At 46.8% G+C, this 23,235-nt stretch overlaps 1 protein-coding gene across 3 annotated transcripts in view; it reads left to right on the top strand.

Moving 5' to 3' along the window:
- Positions 1-23,235, top strand: part of CRHR2 (corticotropin releasing hormone receptor 2) — a 221,981-nt gene that overhangs the window by 43,442 nt on the left and 155,304 nt on the right. For 2 of the 3 annotated variants that reach the window (XM_064162364.1, XM_064162363.1), the window contains exon 3: positions 14,418-14,537. In XM_064162364.1, the coding sequence (XP_064018434.1) occupies positions 14,418-14,537 (120 nt within the window). Of the gene's footprint in view, positions 1-13,796; positions 14,276-14,417; positions 14,538-23,235 lie in introns of those variants that run through there. The other variant, XM_064162365.1, reaches the window with a different exon arrangement.

Here is a 23,235-nt window from a genome sequence, read left to right as displayed (position 1 = left end):
CAAAGGTGCAAAACAAACAAGAAAACAAAGGTGTATAACAAACAAGCAAAGGTGCAAAGCAAGCAAGAAAACAAAGGTGCAAATCAAACAAACAGGTGCAAAACAAACAAGAAAACAAAGGTGCAAATCAAACAAGCAAAGGTGCAAAACAAACAAAGGTGCAAAACAAACAAGAAAACAAAGGTGCATAACAAACAAAGGTGCAAAACAAACAAGAAAACAAAGGTGCAAAACAAACAAGAAAACAAAGGTGCAAAACAAACAAAGGTGCAAATCAAACAAACAAAGGTGCAAAACAAACAAGAAAACAAAGGTGCAAATCAAACAAAGGTGCAAAACAAACAAGAAAACAAAGGTGCAAAACAAACAAGAAAACAAAAGTGCAAAAGAAACAAGAAAACAAAGGTGCATAACAAACACACAAACAAAGCCAAAAAATCAACAAGCAAATAAAACCAAACAACCCCCAAAACAAGGCAAAACAGGAAAAAAAGAGCCACTCAGAAACCCTCAGTTGGCAATGGGCTGTGTGGTGTGGACACAATGCTTCTCCCCACAGGGCGATGGAAAGCCTGACACGATGCTCTCTTTCCACAGGGGCAGCACTGATAGGGAAAGAGTAAGGTGATTGCTCTGTCGGTGTGTTTGTCAAGAGGTAATTGAACCAGGCAGGGGAACTTGGCTTGAGGCTGGGAGCTAAGTCAGAAATCAGGTGACACAGGTCACGTTAAAGTGAATTGAATTGGGCAGCGATTCCAGAGTCAAGCAATGCGGGGAGCAATGGGTGATGGAGACCATCACAAACCTGTGATCTCTTGTGCAGTTTATTAACTTGTTTGTGACAGGAAATTGTTCTGCTCATGATGTTCATCTCTTAGTGTAGTGTCATGGCTGCTAAAGGAGGGGCAGTGCATTCACTTTGTCCACACACGGACCTCTGTATGAACCCAGGAATTACAGGATCACAGGCTCCCAGGATGTCAGGGGTTGGAAGGTACCCAAGGAGATCATCCAGTCCAACCCCCTGACACAGCAGGACAATCCTATCTAACACAGATCATAGAGGAACACATCCAGACAGGCCTTGAAAGGCTCCAGAGAAGGAGATTCCACAACCTCTCTGGGCAGCCTGTGCCAGGGCTCTAAGACCCTTACAGGAAAGAAGTTCCCCCTTGTGTTGAGGCAGAACCAATTTTGCTGCAACTTACACCCACTGCTCCTTGTCCTATCCCAGGGAGCAGTGAGCAGAGCCTGTCCCCCCCGCTCCTGCCCAGCCCTCAGATACTTATAAACATTTATCAATTCCCCTCTAAGTCTTCTCTTCTCCAGACTAAGCAGCCCCAGGTCCCTCAGCCTCTCCTCATAAGCCATGCCCTCCTGTCCCCTCACATCCTCGTAGCTCTCCACTGGACCTTCTCTATCATATCCCTGTTCTACTCAAATGGGGGACCCCAAAGCTGAACACAGTATCACAGTATCATCAGGGTTGGAAGAGACCTCACAGATCATCAAGTCCAATCCTTTACCACAGAGCTCAAGGCCAGACCATGGCACCAAGTGCCACGTCCAGTCCTGCCTTGAACAGCTCCAGGGACGGTGACTCCACCACCTCCCCGGGCAGCCCATTCCAGTGTCCAATGTCCAGTTGGGATCTTGTTCCATTGTTTGGATTTTGGTTTTGGTTCTGTTTGTTTGGGTTTTGTTTGTTTTTTTTTGTTTTATATTAAGGTAACTATAAGCAGCTTTTCTTTGATAATGGTTTCAAATCCAAGCAAATGTTTCTTCTGCAGTAACAGAGAATTAGGAGAGCCCTCCAGTGGCCAAGCAAACGAAAGCGACATTGCTCTGGCAGTGAGCCAAGCAACTCCAGAAACCAGGAGCAGAACTATTCGCTGCATGCTTCAAAGATAGCAACTTCCAACCCTGTAAGGAATGACTTCTATCCTGCTTACATTGGGCCTTGAGTCCAGAGGAATTCCACAGCACTTGACAAATCTGTCTACCCTCGAATGAAGTAGTGTGGCTGTGTTTTACTCATTTGTCATTTCTGTCTGGGAAAGGCTATTTGCATGAAGGGGAAAATACTTGAGGGATAAACTAATAGGTTCTACATTTGGTAACTTTCTGGCAAGAAAGAAATGAGAAATAGAATAACAAGGAAATAACAGGAAATTAAAATGAAGATAACTTGGTGCTCAGTGAAGTATTTCTTAGCTTTTGGACTGTAGTAACTGCAGGGGAAAGAACCTTTAAATAAAAAAGTAAAGAAAAGGAAGAAGTTTAACCTCTACAGGCAAAGCTGTGCTGAGCAGGTGTTTGTTTCAGGCAGTGTTACTGTAAATGATGATTCTGATGATTTTTTTATTAGCTGGGGAAGTGTAGAAGTGCTGGAGATGAATATAATTTCCAGGAATCAGTCTGTGGAGTTTGACATCTGCTGATGGTAACTGCCAGTTAGCCACAGCACGAATGGCTGCAGCGAGTGGAGGGAGGAGGTTTGATGAGTCCATAGGAGAAGCAGCACTCGCTTACCAGGGAGTTAACTTCTCTTTGCATTCCTGAATGACAAAATATTGAATGGGAATGTTAGACATTTCCCCAAGACTTGCTTTAATATTCATTGGGGTGAGGTGTGCAGTCAAGCAAATAGGAAGCAGATTAACACATCACAAGGAAAGAAAGGCAGCTATGCTGTCAAGTAGATTGGAAGTGAGATGCTTGAGCATGTCCAGAGAAAGGCAATGAGGCTGGTGAGAGGCCTTGAGCACAGCCCTACGAGGAGAGGCTGAGGGAGCTGGGATTGGTTAGCCTGGAGAAGAGGAGGCTCAGGGGAGACCTCATTGCTGTCTACAACTACCTGAGGGGTGGTTGTGGCCAGGAAGAGGTTGCTCTCTTCTCTCAGGTGGCCAGCACCAGAACAAGAGGACACAGCCTCAGGCTGTGCCAGGGGAAATTTAGGCTTGAGGTGAGGAGAAAGTTCTTCACTGAGAGAGTCATTGGACACTGGAATGGGCTGCCCGGGGAGGTGGTGGAGTCGCCATCCCTGGAGCTGTTCAAGGCAGGACTGGACGTGGCACTTGGTGCCATGGTCTGGCCTTGAGCTCTGTGGTAAAGGGTTGGACTTGATGATCTATGAGGTCTCTTCCAACCTTGGTGATCCTGTGATACTTTCCAGGGTTCATTTTTGGCTGCACCTGTTATTAACATACCTGTTAAGATATCAACTATTTTGTTTTCCTTGACAGTAACATGTATTTTTCCAGCTATGCTGAGATAAATATTTGAATGTGCCTGCTTATTTGAGTCTTCCAACTGTTTTGCATTGAATTCTTGGACTCATCCCTGGCTTTTTACAAAGCCCACTCTAACCAGTGATGAATATAGATTGAACTTGCCCTATGTAAACACTTGGTAAGAACAGAAAAACATCAGGTTTGAGGCTCTAAACTGTTCACCAAGGTTTGTTCTTGATGTGAAAGTTCTTGACCGTAAAGAGGTTACCATCAGGACTCCACCACCTGTGGAGGTGGTGGATTCATCGTCCCTGGAGGTCTTCAAGAAAAGCCTGGATGAGGCACTTAATGCCATGGCCTAGTTGATTGGCTTGGGCTGGGTGATAGATTGAACTGGATGATCTTGGAGGTCTCTTCCAACCTGCTTGATTCTATGATTCCATGATCAGCTTACAGGTGGCTCAATATGTATGATTCAGAGTAAGCTATAAGCTTATTCTATAAGATCCTATAAGCTTTATACAAAACCAAGAAAGTTCAAGGGAAATGAAAACTAGGCAAAAAAATGCTTCAACCAAAGCAGCACTGAAGTCCTAGTTCAGCAAATTGCCAACTCACTCAAACTCATCCTTATTGGAATGGGCTGCCCAGGGAGGTGGTGGAGTCGCCAGCCCTGGAGGTGTTGGAGAAAAGCCTGACTGGGGCACTTAGTGCCATGGTCTGGTTGCTTGGCCAGGGCTGGGTGCTAGGTTGGACTGGATGAGCTTGGAGGTCTCTTCCAACCTGCTTGATTCTATGATTCTGTGAAACCTGAGGTCAGTCAAAGCTAAGTGTGGGCTTAAAGGCAAGCAATGGTTAAGTACTGAAGAAGCCATCAAGGAACCTGGCTTTGAAAAAGGAAATGACTTTAACCAAAGCATTTCCCCTAGCAGTGGGCAGGCCTAGGAACCAAACAGCCAAACTAATGATAAGCCCAGTGCATATTTTCCCCAGTGTTTTATAGGGTCACTGTAATGCAAGCAAGGCATTTTTATTCTGCCAAGTTTCAAGCTGTGTGACCTGAGTGATCTTAGAGCAGTTTTCTGTAGCAGTGTGCAACAAGTGAGCATGATGACACTGACTGCTTTTTCCAGCATCTGCTGTGTGCAAGCATCAGCCTGTGCCTGTGTACAGAAGAGCTCCCAGCACAACTGACAGCACACAAAGCTCAGCGAGATGGAGGTGGAATTCTTCCCCACAAACCATCTCAGTGAACAGTAGTTAAGATAATTTATCTTGCTAAGAAGAGCTGAACTAGGCACCTGTATTTCTGCATCGAAACTTTGCTGCACAGGGTGATTTGTCCTCTGCAGTTTATACCTTCAGCTCCAATATCTGTCTCAGATGTGATGTGTTGGCAGCAGAGAGGTCTGTCTAAACTACATATGTGTCTAAGCACCTCATGGGCTGAATTGCATCCTACTAAGTAGAATATCTAAGAGGGATGAATTCGAAGAAGGGATCTGTCTTCAAATTAAATGAATCATCATTCTCTGATAGCAGCCATTTCCCTGGAGACTGTTAGAGAGCCAAGTTACCTGGCATAGTCTAGACACCCAAATTTTAGATGTCTGAAATTAGATGAGATGAATCCCTCTGCTATTATGGACCTCTCAAATATCCAGCCTAAGCCTATGCAAGACCTGAGGTACTGTGTAGTACCCTGGTAATAAAAAGGTTAAAGTGTGGTGAGTCAAGCTAGAGGAGAGGTCTGAAGGGAGGTAGATGGACTTACTATCTCAGGAGATACCTAAACTTCTGTAGCTGGCAAGGGTTACTGACTGCAGGCACAGGCACAAACTAGTGCTACAGAGATAAAGTCCTTGGATCCATTCTCTTCTGGGGCTCCAGTCTCACATGGTAGCAGTTTGCAAGCGCTTTGCAAATCACAAAGCAGGGATCATTAGGTTCTTCACAGTATCACAGTATCATCAGGGCTGGAAGAGACCTCACAGATCATCAAGTCCAACCCTTTACCACAGAGCTCAAGGCTAGACCATGGCACCAAGTGCCACGTCCAACTGTCTTGGTTATCGTGGCCCTAATAATGATGATGCATTTTCATGCCTGATCATTCCAGCTTCTGGTTAGTATGACTGGACACTACCTCACTATGCTTTTGAGAGCTACTATCTCACTTCTTTGTTGGCATGACAGCTCATGATTTCTTTCACTTAATTTCCAGGCTTTTTGAGAGTGATTTGAGTCCTCATCGTAATCAGCAGGCTAGCCCAGAGATAAAAGTCTGTTAGTTACTGCTTGTGTAGTATTGCTTTTCTCTTGGAAATCATTGCATTGAGACATGGACAACTACCTGAAGGGAGGCTGTAGCCAGGTGGGGCTGGTCTCTTATCCCAGGCAAGCAGCAACAGAAGAAGGGGACACAGTCTCAAGCTGTGCCAGGGGAGGTCTAGGCTGGATGTTAGGAGGAAGTTGTCAGAAAGAGTGATTGGCATTGGAATGGGCTGCCCAGGGAGGTGGTGGAGTCTCTGTGGCTGGAGGTGTTGAAGCCAAGCCTGGCTGGGGCACTTAGTGCCATGGTCTGGTTGATTGGATAGGGCTGGGTGCTAGGTTGGACTGGCTGAGCTTGGAGGTCTCTTCCAACATGGTTGAGTCAATGATAAGTAACTATATAAATTAGGTCCTTTGTGTTCTTGTGAAGTACTGACCCTGAATTTGACCATGCATAAAACCACAGGTATTCTGGAACAAATGTTTCTGCCCTCTCCTGTGGTAGCTGCTCTGCACATTCATCCAAAACACCTCACTTGAGAAAAAATAACTCTGGCAGTTTGAGTGTGTCAAGGTTGGTTCTTTTGTGTGTTCTCCTCTCCTCGCAATGCCTCATCGTTTGTCTTATGTACAATGATTCACCTGCACAGGTTTTAAAGCTGTAGAGAATGACAACTGGATTAATGTGCTGAAAGAAATACATCAATGTTTAGCTACAAGCCATTTATTATTTGTGCTGTTGAATCTTCTTACACCCACAGTAAATATTTTCTAACATGGAGCTGCAAAGATTCATCAGCACAGAGCTGTGGTTTTCAATGCTCTCTTTGCTCACTACAGTCCTACTTCATTGCTAGCAGTAATGTCTCCAGCTTCTAACAAATGAGTCAATCAACTGAAGCAAGAATCTGCATTTACCTATGTTTGATCCTCATCCTCCACATACAACAGTTTGCAGCTCTGCACATTCTGTGTGATTCTGAAGTACATGCAGTAAGGAGCAGATTCTGATTAGAAGTGTGGCACTCTATCTGAAAAGTGGCTTTCTTTGAGTCTGCTCATGTAGCAGAGTGTAATTCCTTGTGAGAAGCTGTAGCATGGTGTGGCAGAGAAATTAGTGCCATGGTGTAGTTGACTGGCTAGGGCTGGGTGCTAGGTTGGCCTGGATGAGCTTGGTGGTCTCTTCCAACCTGCTTGATTCTGTGATTCTGTGATTCTATGACATGACATTCTGATGCTGGTTCTAGAGGTCTGCTCTCTGTGAGGATCTTCAAGCTGTCATCACTCTCTTGCTGCTTGAATTTTCTTGGTCCATATGGTATGAGGCTCTCTTGTTTCCACTCTGAAAATTGCATTTACATTCACTGGTGGCATATCTGCAGTGAGAATGAGAGAGAAATATTTCACTAGGTCATGGCCATATTGTCAGTGCATTTCAAAGTGCAGTCAGATCAGTTTGCAGTGGATCATAGAATCAACCAGGTTGGAAGATACCTCCAACCTCATCTAGTCCAACCTAGCACCCAGCCCTGTCAAGTCAACCAGACCATGGCATTAAGTGCCTAATCCAGTCTTTACTTGAACACCTCCAGGGATGGCAACTCCACCACCTCCCTGGGCAGCCCATTCCAATGCCAATCACTCTCTCTGACAACAACTTCCTCCTAACATCCAGCCTAGACTTCCCCTGGCACAACTCGAGACTGTGTCCTCTTGTTCTATTGCTGCTTTCCTGGCAGAAGGGACCAACCCCACCTAGCTAAAGCCTCCTTTCAGGTAGTTGTAGACAGCAATGGGGAACACCACTGGTGCCAGCTACCAACTGGATGTGGCACCATTCACCACCACGCTCTGGGCCTGGCCTTCCAGCCAGTTCTTAACCCATATCAAAGTCAATCTGTCCAAGCCCTGAGCTGCCAGCTTGGCCAGGAGCTTGTTGTGGCAGACAGTGTCAAAGGCTTTGCTGAAGTTCAGGTAGACTACATCCACAGCCTGCCCCACATGCACCAGGAAGCAATCTGATCATAAAAGGAGATCAGGTTGGTCAGGCAGGACCTGCCCTTCCCAAACCCAGGATGCTGGGAAGGAGAGCCTTCAGGATTATGGTTCAGAAGCCACTCTGGTAAATTAGTACCTTCCTTGAAGTATATAGTCTGGCATTGCTTACCTAGCTGAGGAGTCCCAAAAAGGTCAAAGTCAGATGCTGAAAGGTCACTGCAATAATTAAAGGTGAGTGAGCTAAGTTGTAGTGCTGCTGGTTGGACAGCACAGTATCATCCTTGGTAGTCACTGTTAGTGGGGTAAACTAAAAGCTATCCCCCAGCTAGTTTTACTAACTGTGGGTTGGATCAGAGACTGGGAAACCATTGTGTAACAGTGGTGCAAGGGCTGGCATACAAAGATTTCCATGGTCAGGAAAGGCTGTATCCCATTTATGAGCAGAGCTCGTTCCTTTACTGGAAGAGATGTAGCTCACTTTCCAAATCTGCTCCAGGCAAGAGGCTTGTCGAGCTGTGTACCTGTTTGCATGCTCATGTGTCTGTCTTGCTGCCTCCATTACTGTGTGCATCCAGATGTCCTTACACAGATTGGCTGTGGATCTCTTGCATGTGCACCAAGCAGAGCAATGACTGTTACCACAGAGGAACAAGCTTGCTTTAAGTTCACAGAGTCACAGCATGGCAGGGACAGGAGGGGACCTCTGAGGATCATCGAGTCCACCTTCCCTGATAAAGGAATCATAGAATCAGTCAGGGTTGGAAGGGACCACAAGGAGCAGCCAGTTCCAACCCCCCTGCCATGCCCAGGGACACCCTACCCTAGAGCAGGCTGCACACAGCCTCAGCCAGCCTGGCCTCAAACACCTCCAGCCATGGGGCCTCAACCACCTCCCTGGGCAACCCACTCCAGCCTCTCACCACTCTCATGCTCAGGAACTTCCTCCTCACCTCCAGCCTCACTCTTCCCACCTCCAGCTTTGCTCCATCCCCCCCAGTCCTGGCACTCCCTCAGAGCCTAAAAAGTCCCTCCCCAGCTTTTTTGTAGTCCCCTTCAGATCCTGGAAGGCCACAAGAAGGTCACCTGGGAGCCTCCTCTGCTCCAGCCTGTACAGCCCCAACTCTTTCAGTCTGTGCTCACAGCAGAGCTGCTGCAGCCCTCTGAGCATCCCAGTGACCCTTCTCTGGATACACTCCAGCATCTCCACATCCTTCTTGTAATGAAGGCTCCAGAACTGGATGCAGTACTCCAGGTGGAGTCTCAGCAGAGTGGAGTAGAGGGGGAGAATCACCTCCCTGGCCCTGCTGGCCACACTTCTCATGCTGCAGCCCAGGATCTGGTTGAAAGTTGCACAGGATCATGTTTGGGCAGGCTTTGGAAGTCTCCAGAGAGGGAGATGCCACAACCTCTCTGGTCAGCTTGACCCAGAGCTCCATCGCCTTCCAAGTGAGGATGTTTTTCCTGATGTTCAGATGGAACTGCTGCAGTTCATGCCCAGTTCCCCTTGTCCTGTCGCTGGGCATCACTGAAAAGAATCTGCCTCTATCCTTCTGACATTTTTCATGTAGCTATTGATAAGCATTGACACATAAGTTGACCAAGTTTTTCTGCCTGCCAAAGGCAATCACCAGCTGTCTTGGGCTGCTCAGTAATTGTTCAGGCAGATCTTTGCCTGGTGCGATCTAATTTGCATCAAATGGATCTTAGAGGGACACTGCATCAGCAGTGTCAGCAGCTACAATAGTTCTGCCAGTCTTTCCTTTAATTACATTGGCTGATTTTATGAAGAGCAACATTTTCACATCAGATCAGTCCAGCTGACAGGGTCAGGATTTGACTAGATCCACCCAGAGGGAACCTCTCACTAAGTAGTTCATTTTACCCAGGGAAAGTTGCAGAAGTATCTTTTCAGCAAGAGGCTAAAGTAGAACTGGGAAAGGGTTATTAAAGCATGGAGCTGATCTGTGGGCTGAGGGACAGTCAGTCATTTTCTTCAGCCAGACTTGCTCCTAGACAATTTGATCATTACTGCTGTTTTGATTTTTGGGATGTATTTTCTTGGCTCTTAAATCATGGAATGCAGTAGGAATTCCACACTATTATCTGGCCAGGAACAGGGGCACAGGCTCTGCTCACTGCTCCCTGGGATAGGACAAGGAGCAGTGGGTGTAAGTTGCAGCAAAATAGGTTCCAGCACAACACAAGGGGCAATTTCTTGACTGGAAGGGTCACAGAGCCCTGGCACAGGCTCCTCGGAGAGGTTGTGGAGTCTCCTTCTGTGGAGCCTTTCAAGGCCTGTCTGGATGTGTTCCTGTGTGATCTGTGTTAGATAGGATTGTCCTGCTCTGGCAGGGGGGTTGGACTCGATGATCTCCTTGGGTCCCTTCCAACCCCTAACATCCTCTGATCCTCTGATCCTGTAACCTGTGTGATGTGCTGCTTCTGGTTCCCTAAAGTTAGGTGAACTGAAAAGGAGGAGGGAAGAATCAGTGTAAGCTGAAGATGTTTTCTCTTTTCTCACTTAAAGAGTTCATTCTCTAAACCTTGGGAAAAAAAAATAGTTAGCTATTGTTTGGGGTGCTAAAACAGTTTTGAAATTGACTCCAGCTTAGTGTTTAATATTGGAGCCATTCAAAAGATCTACAAGTGTTTATGCAGGGAAATGTGGGGCAGCATTTAGGAATGTGAAACATTTACCCAGTTTAAAAACAGCTCAGTTTTTTGAAGCTGTCTTTCTTTTGTAATTTATTAAGTGATACATTCCCCTCAAAATTCAGGAAACAACTGCTCAAAGCCTCCATCCAGGGTTGTGGTTCTATTGTGGTTAAGTGCTTGCACATGCAGCATGAAAAAATAGACAAGGCAGAAAGGAGGTGAGAAGCAGACTTCTGGTCAGGCTGTGTACTGCACAGCACCACAGGCTCACAGGATGTCAGGGGTTGGAAGGGACACAAAGAGATCATCAAGTCCAGCCCTCTGCCAGAGCAGGACCACACAATCTAGCAGAGATCACAGAGGAACACATCCAGACAGGCCTTGAAAGGCTCTAGAGAAGGAGACTCCACAACCTCTCTGGGCAGCCTGTGCCAGTGCTCTGGGACCCTTACAGGAAAGAAGTTCCCCCTTGTGTTGAGCTGGAACCTCCTGTGCTGCAACTTACACCCATTGCTGCTTGTCCTATCCCAGGGAGCAGTGAGCAGAGCCTGTCCCCCGCTCCTGGCAGCCCTCAGATATTTATAGACATTGATTAAATCCCCTCTCAGTCTTCTCCTCTCCAGACTAAGCAGCCCCAGGTCCCTCAGCCTCTCCTCATCAGGCAGTGCTCCAGTCCCTTTCTCATCCTCGTAGCCCTCCACTGGGCCCTCTCTAGCAGATCCCAGTTTGGTGTCCTCAGGAAACTTGCTGAGCAGACTCTGTCTGTCTATCTGTCTGTCCTCCAATCAATGTCACTGGTGAGGACATTGAACAGGACTGGCCCCAGCACTGATCCCTGGGGAACTCCTCTGATTACAATTCTCCAGGTGGACCTGGCACCAGTGATCACCACTTGAACTGTCTTGAAAGCAGTTCCTAATTCACCTCACTGTCTGGTCCCACACTCCCTGAGCTTGCTCACTGGGATGTCATGGGAGATGATGTCAAAGGCCTTGCTATTGTTTTAATCATTATTATTATTACCCTGCAGAGAGCCAGCAACATAAAAAATAAAATTAAAAATCTCTCCTTAGCACTCTGGACAAATGCCCTACACAGAGATCAGCTCAGCCTCAGCTGGAATGGCCACTGAGCTCAGGCTGCCACTGGACACACACAGATGGTGAGATCTCATAGCCACCACTGGCAGCCAGAGAAGGGCAGCAAGGCTGGGGAGGGGCCTGGAGCACAGCCCTGTGAGGAGAGGCTGAGGGAGCTGGGAGTGTGCAGCCTGCAGCAGAGGAGGCTCAGGGCAGAGCTCATTGCTGTCTACAGCTCCCTGAAGGGAGGCTGTAGCCAGGTGGGGTTGGGCTCTGCTGCCAGGCAAGCAGCAATAGAACAAGGGGACACAGTCCCAGGCTGTGGCAGGGGAGGTCTAGGCTGGATGTTAGGAGGAAGTTGTTGTCAGAGAGAGTGATTGGCATTGGAATGGGCTGCCCAGGGAGGTGGTGGAGTCGCTGTGGCTGAAGGTGTTGAAGCCAAGCCTGGCTGGGGCACTTAGTGCCATGGTCTGGTTGACTGGATAGGGCTGGGTGCTAGGTTGGCCTGGATGAGCTTGGAGCTCTCTTCCAACCTGCTTGATTCTCTGATTCTATGATTCTCTGATCCTCTGCCTGAGGAGCAAAAATAAGTTTTCTGAACTCTACTGCCCTGTCAGGAAGCAGAAAATAAATGTAAAGTGTAGAGCTGAAGATACTCTGCGAGGTCCATGTCTGTGAATTGTTTAGAGCATGCTTTATCCATCTCCTGCTTTTTGGAGTTAGAGGTGCCTGGGACAAAGAGATCTGGTGCTGTAGGTGAGTCAGTCTGCTGAGATGCAAAATTCTTGAGAAGGCTTGCAACGTTGGGAATGTTCACTTGAGAAGGAGATTGTGGCTGCAGTGAGTGGGAACCAGAGATGGATTTGCTTGCCTTGGAGTATCACGCTGCCTAGAGAGTTAAGGGACATTATTTCTGTGGGGTTTTGCATATTTAAAACAAAAATGCTCATCCCAAACCCACAATGGCATTTCTCCCCTCTCCTCTCATTGCAGCTTGAAAGTGGTTTAACATCTCCAGGTTCCCATGTGTCAAAATAGCATCCTGGCTGGTTCTCCCACCAGGGCACGTTGTTAATTTATTTGCTGCCCTAACTCATCGATTTTTCCCCTTTCCCTTTGTTGTATCACACAATTCTTTTGCTCCTTCGTGAGTAAAGGATAAACCCCTGCAATCTGAAATCGGAGTAAAGGGGAAGTGCAGGCTGTGCAGGGTGGTGGACAGATGTTCTAAGGGGCTCTGTACCACTGCTTTGAACTCAGTGTAAGCTCTGAACTCATGTCAAAGTAGCATCCTGGCTGGTTCTCTCACCAGGGCATGTTGGTCATTCATTTGCTGCCTTAACTCATCGATTTTCCCCCCCTTTCCCTTTGTTGTATAACACAATTATTTTAGTGCTATGTGAGTAAAAGATAAACCACTTCAATCTGAAATCTGAGTAAAGGGGAGTGCAGGCTGTGCAAGGTGGTGGACAGATGTTATAAGGGGTTCTGTACCACTGCTCTGAACTCAGTGTAAGCTCTGAACACAGACTAATTCTCGGTCCCTTTCTGTCTGTCACTGCTTCTTTATTGTTTTTGCCCTCCTCTGCTCCTAGTGTAGCTGCTTCTCTTCCTTTTCTCTCTTACAAGTCAGTTTTCTGTTTGCTTCTTCAAGTCTTTCTGAATCTGTGATCCTGCCTGATCCTCCTTAGCAAGTTCTCAACACTTTTTTTTTGGTAAACAGTTCCTCATATCCTGATGTAGCAGGTCCTGGTTAGGTCCAGGCTGTTCTGCAGCATGTCCCAGAGTGCAGAACTTCATTTGATTCCCATAGTACTGAGCTTTAGTTTCCCAAAAAGATGAGGAAACATCTGGGCAGCTCCTCCAAACTTTTCTCATCTTTCCCCTTCCCCAGACCCTTCTCATCTTGTTCCTCAATAACCTCAGTTTGTCAAGTCCTTTGCTCCTCTTTCTGTCCTCACACCACGGTTTCCTTGCTCCTGGATCAGTCTGGGAGCTCATCCTTTCCAAAATGCTTCCTCCTTCCTACCATGGCAAAATTAAAGAATGACCTTTCTTTTCTTCCCTGTGCCCTGCATGATCCATCCTTTGCTCCAGAGCTCTCTGCAGTTTGTGCCTTGCCCTGCTCTGCTATCCACCTGCACCAGGGGCTGAAAGATGTCTTGCCACTGTGCCTTGCCTCTCCTGGGCTGGGTCCCAGCACCTCTCACTCTCCCCACTCTCCTCACTCTCCCGTGGGTCCTTACTCCAGATGCCTTTGTTCCGATGCCTCCCTTCTATCACAGCATCTCCCTCATACCAGCTTTTATTACTTCTTTCTCATGGCCTGCTCAGGATCCAGCACTGCAGCTACCAGTCTTGGATCCCTTCGCCCCCCTCCCTCCCTCTCCAAACAGCTCACCCTCAGTTCTGCAGAGCAAAGGCAGGGATTGCTTTGCCTCGCAGCCAGCCAGAGGAGTTGTTTGATGGCTTTTCCTTTCTGCCTGGCTCTCAGCGGCAGGCAGTGTTTCTGCAGAAGCGCTCATCCCCTGCCTGTGTGAGAGAGAGAGGAGAGGGAGGGAGCTGAGGCAGCACAGCAGCCTGGCAGTGTGCGGCGGCACCGGGGAGCTGCTAGACCAGAGGGGAGCTGGCGAAGAGACGCAACCCCTCACTCCGGCTCAGAGAGATCCCATTGGCTCCTCGGCTGCTGCTCTAAAGCACCGAAGAGCTTGGAGGATTAACTGCACAGCCAGACGCAGACTCTCAGCCAAGTTGTCAGCACGCTGGGAGGAGGAGAGCCTCACACACACGAGATTGCAGGGTGCCCGCAGCTTGATGTCCATTTCCTTCCAGAGAGGAAGAAAGGAGAGGGGACAAAACCCCCAAACCCACCGCAAAGGGGGAAGGAGCCTGACTCAGTCCAGCAGACCTGGGGGGGAATAATGGATGTGACCATATCTCAGTTCATCTTAGAAGAATTCGATGTCAACTGCAGCCTCCTGGATCGCTTACAAGAGACTTTTTTAGAGAGTTCCTCTCTCCCTTTCCTGGGCTTTGATGGTAGGAAACCTGACCTAGAGCAGGGCTCGGAAGCGCTTTCTAAGTGCTAGGGTTCCGTTTGCTTTGTGATGCAAAGCGTGTCGCTTCTGTGCTTTCTCAACTGCTTCTTTTCCCCTTTCTGTCTCCTGTCTGAACGCCCAAGGTCCGTACTGCAATGCCACCACCGATCAGATCGGCACCTGCTGGCCCAGAACCTCTGCGGGGGAATTGGTAGAGAGACCCTGCCCGGAGTTCTTCAACGGGATCAAATACAACACCACGAGTAAGTACAAACTCCTCTCCCACACATCTAATGGTCAGAAGGTGCCTGGGGAGACCCAAAATATATTTTTCCCACTTAAAAACCCCAAACAAACGGGGGTGGGGGTGGAAAAGTGTTTCCCTGGGAATCAACATTTCCTCGACATTCCAGCCTGTATATTCAGTATTCCTGCCAGGAATGATGCAGGTTTCTTTTGGACATTGATTCCTCTGTCATTAAGAGTGTTTAGGTAGATCAGGAAAGAAGCACTCCCTGCAGTCTAAGGAGGCTTCTTTTGGACATTGATTCCTCTGTCATCAGGAGTGTTTAGGTAGATCAGGAAAGAAGCACTCCCTGCAGTCTAAGGAGGCTTCTTTTGGACATTGATTCCTCTGTCATCAGGAGTGTTTAGGTAGATCAGGAAAGAAACACTCCCTGCAGTCTAAGGAGGCTTCTTTTGGACATTGATTCCTCTGTCATTAAGAGTGTTTAGGTAGATCAGGAAAGAAACACTCCCTGCAGTCTAAGGAGGGTGTATTGTGTGCTTTGTGTCTTTGTTTCTGTATAGATACATGGAACTGAATGTATTTGCAGCAGTGCTTCAGCTCTTTGGCTAATTAAAGATCCTTTTTGGCTTGTGAAGTATTTAGCACCTCAGGACTGTGTTTTGAAGGGTCTGTCCCTTTGAAAGGCTGTCCGTGTAAATGAGGACAAACCGGGCTGGAAGTTGTATCTAACAAACACAAGGCTAAGGTCTGGAATCTGTTTAGTAACTTCATCAGTGCTTGGTTTATGAGGCCAGAGTGGCTGCATCATTACTGCAAGGGAAACAGTATGAAGATGTTATGAGGCAAATGATATTCAAAGCAAGGGAGCATGGGGGGGCTCCTTAAAAATCTCTTGGAACTGATGCTTTAGTCTTTAGAGGTAAACAATCCTGGTGACTCACTAAAAATGCATTATTCAGGCTGTGGGACCCAGGCACTTATTTCCTTTCCCTTATCTGTCAATACTGTGTGAATCTTTCATTAAGAGTTTTTAACCTGTTAGTTCCAGGGAGGTGTAGCCACTCGTTAGTTCCTTATCTTTTCAGACCACTCGGTGTAGTTTTGACTGGGGACGTTTCATTCTGTGCTTGGCTCTGGATCGTTTCTTGGCTGTTAGTCTGATTTTCATGTAGTATCAATTTTGTGGGGCCAGCATTCTCCTTAAGTCACATAAAAGAATGCCTCTGTTATCACAGACCTTAATTTCAGCTTGCTGGAAGTGAAGTTTTTCTTTCCCCAGCTCTAGGTATGAAGGGTTAGGTAACTAGATAGAAGTTCAATGTGTTTGCTATGCCAAGTAAAGCCCTCTTCCAGAGTCGTTCTGACAGACCAGCTTCTGTCATCCTTCACTTGGAACAGAATAAGGAGGTTAGCTTAAAAGTGCAAGATCATCCTCACACTCTATATTCTCTATGCTCTCTTGCAAAGGGCATTCCCTGTGCTCTTTGCAATAAAATAAGAGGAACATGCAGTGGTTTGGGTCATGCTGCCTTTGACTCCAGCTGGTAGTCAACTACCTTTACAGTCTCTGTTGAGATCAGAACAACAGTTTTGAGAATTAAGGACAACTCAGACAAGAGCAAGAGTATCAGAATGCACCTTCAAGAGAATATTCCTTAAAGAAGCATGGCTTTTTGCCCTTTTTTTTCCCATTTACCTTTGGTGGTTTGTTTTTTTTTTTTGGTGGAGGATGTCAAAACTTCCACTGCCTTATTTTTATGCTTCCAAAAGGAAAGGGAGAAGAAAAAAAACCACCCAAACCCAAAACCCAAACCCAACATGGTCTAGTTGATTGGATAGGGCTGGGTGATAGGTTGGACTAGATGATCTTGGAGGTCTCTTCCAACCTGGTTGATTCTATGATTCTATGATTCTATGAGTTATGGATGATTATTTATATCATAAGCATACTGGGGAGAATTTAAATGCTCTTCCTGTGCATGGAAGAAAATGAGCTTGAATACCTCATTTTCTGTTGATAAACTCTGTTAGTGCTTTCAGTAGTTCATCAATGACTTCCTTTGAAGTTCTTTCCTGCTCCTCTCCTTCTTGGTGCTTATGTTAGAGTGCTCAGTGGGGTTTTGTAAATTCATTGCTCTTAAAACAATGCTGTGTTAGTTTAAGAGCAATGGAAATACATTACTGAAACACTGCAGCATTATTTTGTCACAGTCTAGAGAAGTGAATATTTCTCTCTTTTCAACATAAAATAGGAGCAGTTGAGTTAAGATGTGTGTCTGCAGGACTGACTGGTAGTGCACACTGGTGCCCAGTTGTACCAAGGTGTGTAGCTTGCTGTAGGGGACTAAGGTATGCTGTATATGGCTTTCAGTTGATGTTAGACTCTTCCATCTGTGCAGCTCCTCCAAGTTGTGGCACAGAAAAGGAAGGGAAGGACTGTACCGAGATTTGAGTCAACTTGTAAAATCAGTAGCTTCTTGGGTGATAGTAACTGGTGATTAAGGCTTGGGAAAGCAGTAGGACAGCAGGTTAAGATCCAAATAGAGAGGTGCAAATCTGTAGTGACTTGAAAGATGTGGCAGTCAGCACATACAGGACACGTCCCAAGCTTGGGAAGGCCAAATACCGACACAGTCTGGCTGTGACTACTTCTTCTTGCATGACTTGACCAAGTTAGTTTGTGGGCTGACTCAATGTGCTTCAGACTTTGACTGTGCACCTCATGCAAATAATAAGCTCAGAAAACTGAGCTGGAAACAGATCTTGTGAATTTCAGAGGTGCATAATCCTGGTTGATCAGGAACCAGCTTCAATCAACATAACATTTCTGCCTAGGATGTGTAGTGTAGTTTGGCACAGGTTTGCATTTTGGCAAGGCAAAGGGAGAGATGACTCTGTGTAATTCAAGGAGACCTTGGAATGGCCTTCCAGTATCTGAAGAGGACCTACAAGAAGGCTGGGGAGGGACTATTGACAAGGTCTTGTAATGACAGGATGAGAGGTAATGGATTTAAACTGGCAGAGGTGGGATTCAAACTAGATGTTAGGAAAGGGTTCTTTACAGCGAGGGTGGTGAGATGTTGACACAGTTTGCCCAGGGAGGTTGTGGCTCCTCTCTCCCTGGAGGTGTTCAAGGCCAGGTTGGATGAGATCTTGAGTGACCTGTTCTAATGGAAGATGCCTATGGCAGGGGTTTGGAACTGGCTGAGCTTTGAGGTCCCTTCCAACCTAACCCATTCTATCATTCTAATATTGTCCTGAGCTGGGTTTGAAAGCCAAACCAGACAAGTTTAGTAAAAACATTGTGCAATGTCTTCAATATCTTTCTTCTACTAAGGGCTGACCCACTTGAAGGTCACAACTCAGCTGTTTATGGTACTGTCACACATCCCTGAGTTCACTGCATCTTAGGAACTATGGCATATCTTTAGTTGGATTTTGTACAGCTGTGAGTAGATTTTTCATTCAGACCTGTGAAAAATTTTTTGATCCATTTCAATGAGTTTTTTTTTGTTTGGTTTTAGAACCAAAGTTTAGAAAAGTGACACTCTGTCAGGTGCCAGTTTCCTCCCAGTTTAATTAAAGTAACTCATTAGCTGGAGGGAACGAACGCAGTAGCGTTCCCCATAAATGAAAGCTTTTGTGTTGTAGACACTAGATAGTCCAGACTTGGAAGGGCCCAAACTGTACCAGAACCTTAGACCAGGCTCAGTGAAGCACAGGTTGCTGATCCATGGCTGCCCAAGTTCAGATTCTACATGGGCTATTTCTGTGCCCTATTGTAGTGTCTGCATGTAGTGTACAAGACTCAAGGCAAATCACCATGAGTAGGTTGTATCACCACAGGTCAGTTCATCAAAGGCTTTGGATGGACCTACCTTGGGTCAGTATCCATCTTGCCAACTGCCATGCTTTGATAGTTGCTCTAAACTTGGAATCTCTGAGTGTTTGGGTGAGGCATGCTATCAAACTCTGCAAAACACCAGCAAAATTTGGTGATCACAGCCTCACAGGGTATTAGGGGTTGGAAGGGACCCAAGGAGACCATTGAGTCCAACTCCTCTACCAGAGCAGGACCACACAATCTAGCACAGATCCCAGAGGAACACATCCAGACAGGCCTTGAAAGGCTCCAAGAAAGGAGACTCCACAAGCTCTCTGGGCAGCCTGTGCCAGGGCTCTGGGACCCTTCCAGTCAAGAAGTTCCCCCTTGTGTTGAGCTGGAACCTCCTGTGCTGCAGCTTACACCCATTGCTCCTGTCCTATCCCAGGCAGCAGTGAGCAGAGCCTGTCCCCCCACTCCTGGCAGCCTTCAGATACTTATAAACATTTATCAAATCCCCTCTCAGTCTTCTCTTGTCCAGACTAAGCAGCCCCAGGTCACTCAGCCTCTCCTCACCAGGCAGTGCTCCACTCCCCTCATCATCGTCCTAGCCCTCCGCTGGACTCTCTCCAGCGGATCCCTGTCCCTCTTCAACTGGGGAGCCCAAAACTGAACTCATGATGGAGTGTCTGAGATGAAAAACTGAAAAAGAAGAGCTGCTATGTACACACATATATCTGTCTATAAATCCCCTCTTGTTTGCCACTGCAGAATAAACTGTCTGCATTCACTGTTTCCCTTCTCACAGCATTTTGTGCCTGTCCCTGTGTTTCTGTGTCTCTTGGGAACTGCCGAGTGACTCAGATAAGTTTCAGCTGGGTTCGTGAAGCAGAGTCTGTCTGTCTGTGAGTGATTTTCATCTCTGCCACTTTGTTATTTTGGTGTTCATAGCTTAACTTTTTCATTTTGTTCCCTCCTCCTTTATTTGGGACCTGAAGTCACGCTGAGAAATCAGAGCCTGGCGAGGCTGTAGTGAGCTTTGCAGAAAGAGGCAAAGTGTTCCTTGAGCAAGGATCTGAACATGCTGGCATCCACTTCCAGCTTGGCAGCTTCATAGTGAAGTTTATGCATTGCTCTCAAAGGCAGATGCAAAAGGGGGAGGTGTATGTTGGTGCAGTGGGTGGCTGTGCACTTGTCTCTGCTCTGGATCTATATTTAGCTAAAGATGACAATATCATTGCTGCCCTCTAGATGTGTTTATGCTTTGACAGTATGAAGCCTTTATTCTTGGTTTAGGAAACAGATTAATTCACTTATTAGGATACCCTGAAGCATGATTAATTCAGCAAATTGGCAGTAATGAGGCTCTCTTTGCTGCTTGCAAAAAGGGCCTTGCATGTAAGTATGTACAGCGTGTTGCAGACTAAAGTATGTCTAATTTAGCTCTCTCTTTTCCCTACAAATTGTCCTGTGCAATGAGGAAATCTGGGATTCGATGTTCAGCTGGTGCATAAATGTTGACTCTTGTGGCCTGGCTGCCTGCTTTGAGTTTGTCTACAACAAGCAGTGCAGCAGAGGGGGTTTCTGTGCTGAGACCTTTCTGTTGGTGTTGCTCAGCTTTATTTGTGCTGGTTGCAGGCAGGAGGTGGATGCGTTTCAGCATCTCCACCTTACAGATTAAGCTATTTCTATGTAGATATCAACAGTTAATTTACCCATCTAAGCTTCAATGTAAGTTAATGGAGCTTGTATATAGTGGAGGAAACCTACAAGGTTACTCAGATCAACTTAAATGCTCAGATCATCAGTTCAGTAGTCCATGAAGAAGTTGCTACTATGACTTGATTTGTCCAAGACTATCTTGCTTGGTGTCTAATTCCTATTTCAGAGGGGTGGTTGTAGCCAGGAGGAGGTTGCTCTCTTCTCTCAGGTGGCCAGCACCAGAACAAGAGGACACAGCCTCAAGCTGTGCCAGGGGAAATTTAGGCTGGAGGTGAGGAGAAAGTTCTTCCCTGAGAGAGTCATTGGACACTGGAATGGGCTGCCCGGGGAGGTGGTGGAGTCGCCGTCCCTGGAGCTGTTCAAGGCAAGGTTGGACATGGCACTTGGTGCCATGGTCTGGCCTTGAGCTCTGTGGTGAAGGGTTGGACTTGATGATCTATGAGGTCTCTTCCAACCTTGCTGATACTGTGATACTGTGATTTGGCTGTGTGTAGATTCTTGTTTTGTCTTCCAGGGCACATAGATGTTGCAGATATTCTCAGATGATATGGTGCCTGTGTTTAGGCAGATAAATATCTCCCTGGGTGTCTGTTGAGTAAAATGGAACCCATGCCTGAGGATTGACAGTGGGAGGTCAGACTGCTTTTGTGATCAACAGGAACAAAAGGTCTCTATAGCTCTAACTCCCTCTCTGCAAATCATCTCCCCTCCCTCTCAATGGAGGAGAGCTCTTTGACAGATAGCCACTTCAGATGAGTGTTTTGGGTATTGCAAAAAGCATCATTATCTTCTCCAGGGACTTTGCTACTGGAAACAGGCAGGTAAGCACTGCTAACCTTGCACTGATGGGGATATGGTTCTTCCTTGCCTACTCCTTGTTCAGGTTCACCACTTCCTCTTTGGTGGCCCTCTAACCAGCTGCTTTGTTGACAGTGATTTGGAGAAGGTTGGCACTTAGCAACGGGGCTGTCTTTCACGTGGCTGGATATGGGAGAAGGTGCCATTGGCATGAGTATCACAGTTGTACCTGCTACTCCACACTGGAAGTAAAAGTGCAGCTGTTGTCTCATCATGCAGAGGCAAATAATCTTTGTGTGTGCTGAGGAAAGGGTGAAGAAGTGAATTAATAGCTCTTCTGATTTCACCCCTCCTCTTGAAGGGGAGAACCTCTGCTGCCGTTCTGATTCAGCCCAGGCAGCAACCCTGTGCTGGGCTGCAGCAAGAGCAGTGTGGGCAGCAGGGCAAGGGAGGGGATTCTGCCCCTTGGCTCTGCTCTCCTCACACCCCACCTGCAGTCCTGGGGGCAGTCATGGAGCCCCCAACATAAGCAGGACATGGAGGTGCTGGAGCCAGTCCAGAGGAGGCCACCAAGATGCTCAGAGGGCTGCAGCAGCTCTGTTCTGAGGACAGGCTGAGAGAGTTGGGGCTCTGCAGCCTGGAGAAGAGAAGGCTTTGAGGAGACCTTGGAGTGGCCTTCCAGTGTCTGAAAGGGGCTCCAGGAAGGCTGGGGAGGGACTATTGACAAGGTCTTGTGATGACAGGAGGAGGAGGAATGGATTTGAATTGGCAGAGGGGAGATTCAAACTGGATGTTAGGAAAGGGTTCTTTACAGTGAGGGTAGTGAGGCACTGGCACAGGTTGCCCAGGGGAGTTGTGGAGCACAGAAGCACCCAATGTAATCTTTGATCACATTCAGTGATTCTGAGCCCCACAACCTCCCTGGAGGTGTTCAAGGCCAGGTTGGATGAGGCCTTGAGCAACCTGTTCTAGTGGGAGGTGTCCCTGCCTATGGCAGGAGGTTGGAACTGGCTGATCCTTGAGCTCCCTTCCAATCTAAACCATTCTGTGATTCTATTCTATGATTATTGTTCAGAGTTCTTCTGGAGTGGTGGCTTCAGCTTACCTATAAAATATGAGCCTTTCTTGGAAATCACTGCTCACAGAATCTCATTCATACTCTTTGGGTGAGTCCTGACCTGTTCATACTCTATGAGTAAGAGCTCCAGGCTAGCCTGGAGGCTCAATTAACATTTTCACTTGTGTTTATTCTTGTATCTTAAGCATTTCTGTAGATCACATTCATGTGGCTATTCCTCCACAGGTTATTCTGGCTTGATTTGGGTTACTTTTAAAGCTAAGCCCCTTTGTGAAGTACAGAGACCCTTTATGCTCTGGTGGCTTTTCATCTTTCTTGGAGACAGGGAAATTAAATCCCTTATCAGCATGAGGGGAGGTACAGCTGGATGCAGTGAGGAGGTGCAGCTGCAGTGTGGGCTGGACCAAAGGACAAGGTGAAAGGAAGCATCCTGGCCTGAGGGCCAGCAGGTGCTAAGCACTTCTGGTGTACTGCCATTTGGATTGAAGGCTTCTTCATTTAAAACACATTCCTGACAGGAGCGTTTCAGAGGTCAACAACTTTCTCTTGCTAGGCAGTGTACAACTTTCTCTTGCTAGGCAATGCTCTGTGTGTTTTCAGACTCAGAAGAGTGCTACAAAGCCCTAGAACTACTCCCACCTCATCCTGCTTCTGTAACCTTGTTAGGTTAGAGACTAGGGGTAAGAAGAAATGTTTTGTAGCCAGTTTTAGTTGTGGACTTAGTACAAAAAGGCTGTTAAAAAACCAAACCAACCCAAAAATGTCCAGAGTCTTCCAGTAGCCCTGTTTTAGCCATCCCGAGGTGACTAACACAATCTTTGTCAGCTAGGGAGTCAGGAAAGAGTACATGAAAGTTCAAGCAGACAAATGAGAAGGCAAACAAACATGACAGGCAAAAGAAGGCTGGAATGGGAATTCTGAGGGAGGGAATAAAACATATTTTTTAACCTTGTAAAGCTTCCCTCTGAGGAAATCAAATCTGCAGTTGATTAGGTCAGCTTGGCTCCGATAGCGCTGTACCCAGATTAAGATTTCAGCCTCCTTTGTTTTCTCCTGCTTGCTTAGGCTGAGTTCTTCCACAGGTACAGCAGTGGGAGGCTCTTGATTTCAGCTCATGCACAAATGGGAGAGGCTTTCCTTTTTTTCCTCTCCATTATTTTTTGGTTTTATTTGAAGTGAGCCTAATCTATGGTAAGAGATGGCTCTGATTTTGCAGCTTAGAAGAACGTTGAAGACAGTATTTGAAAGGAGGAATGACAATAACCTATCTTTCTTCCTCCCACTGCTATC

This window comes from Pogoniulus pusillus, chromosome 23 (genome assembly GCF_015220805.1).
Source record: "Pogoniulus pusillus isolate bPogPus1 chromosome 23, bPogPus1.pri, whole genome shotgun sequence".
Taxonomy (NCBI): Eukaryota; Metazoa; Chordata; class Aves; order Piciformes; family Lybiidae; genus Pogoniulus; species Pogoniulus pusillus.
The sequence above is the reverse complement of the archived record's forward strand: the minus strand, read 5'-3'. Positions and strand labels throughout refer to the sequence as shown.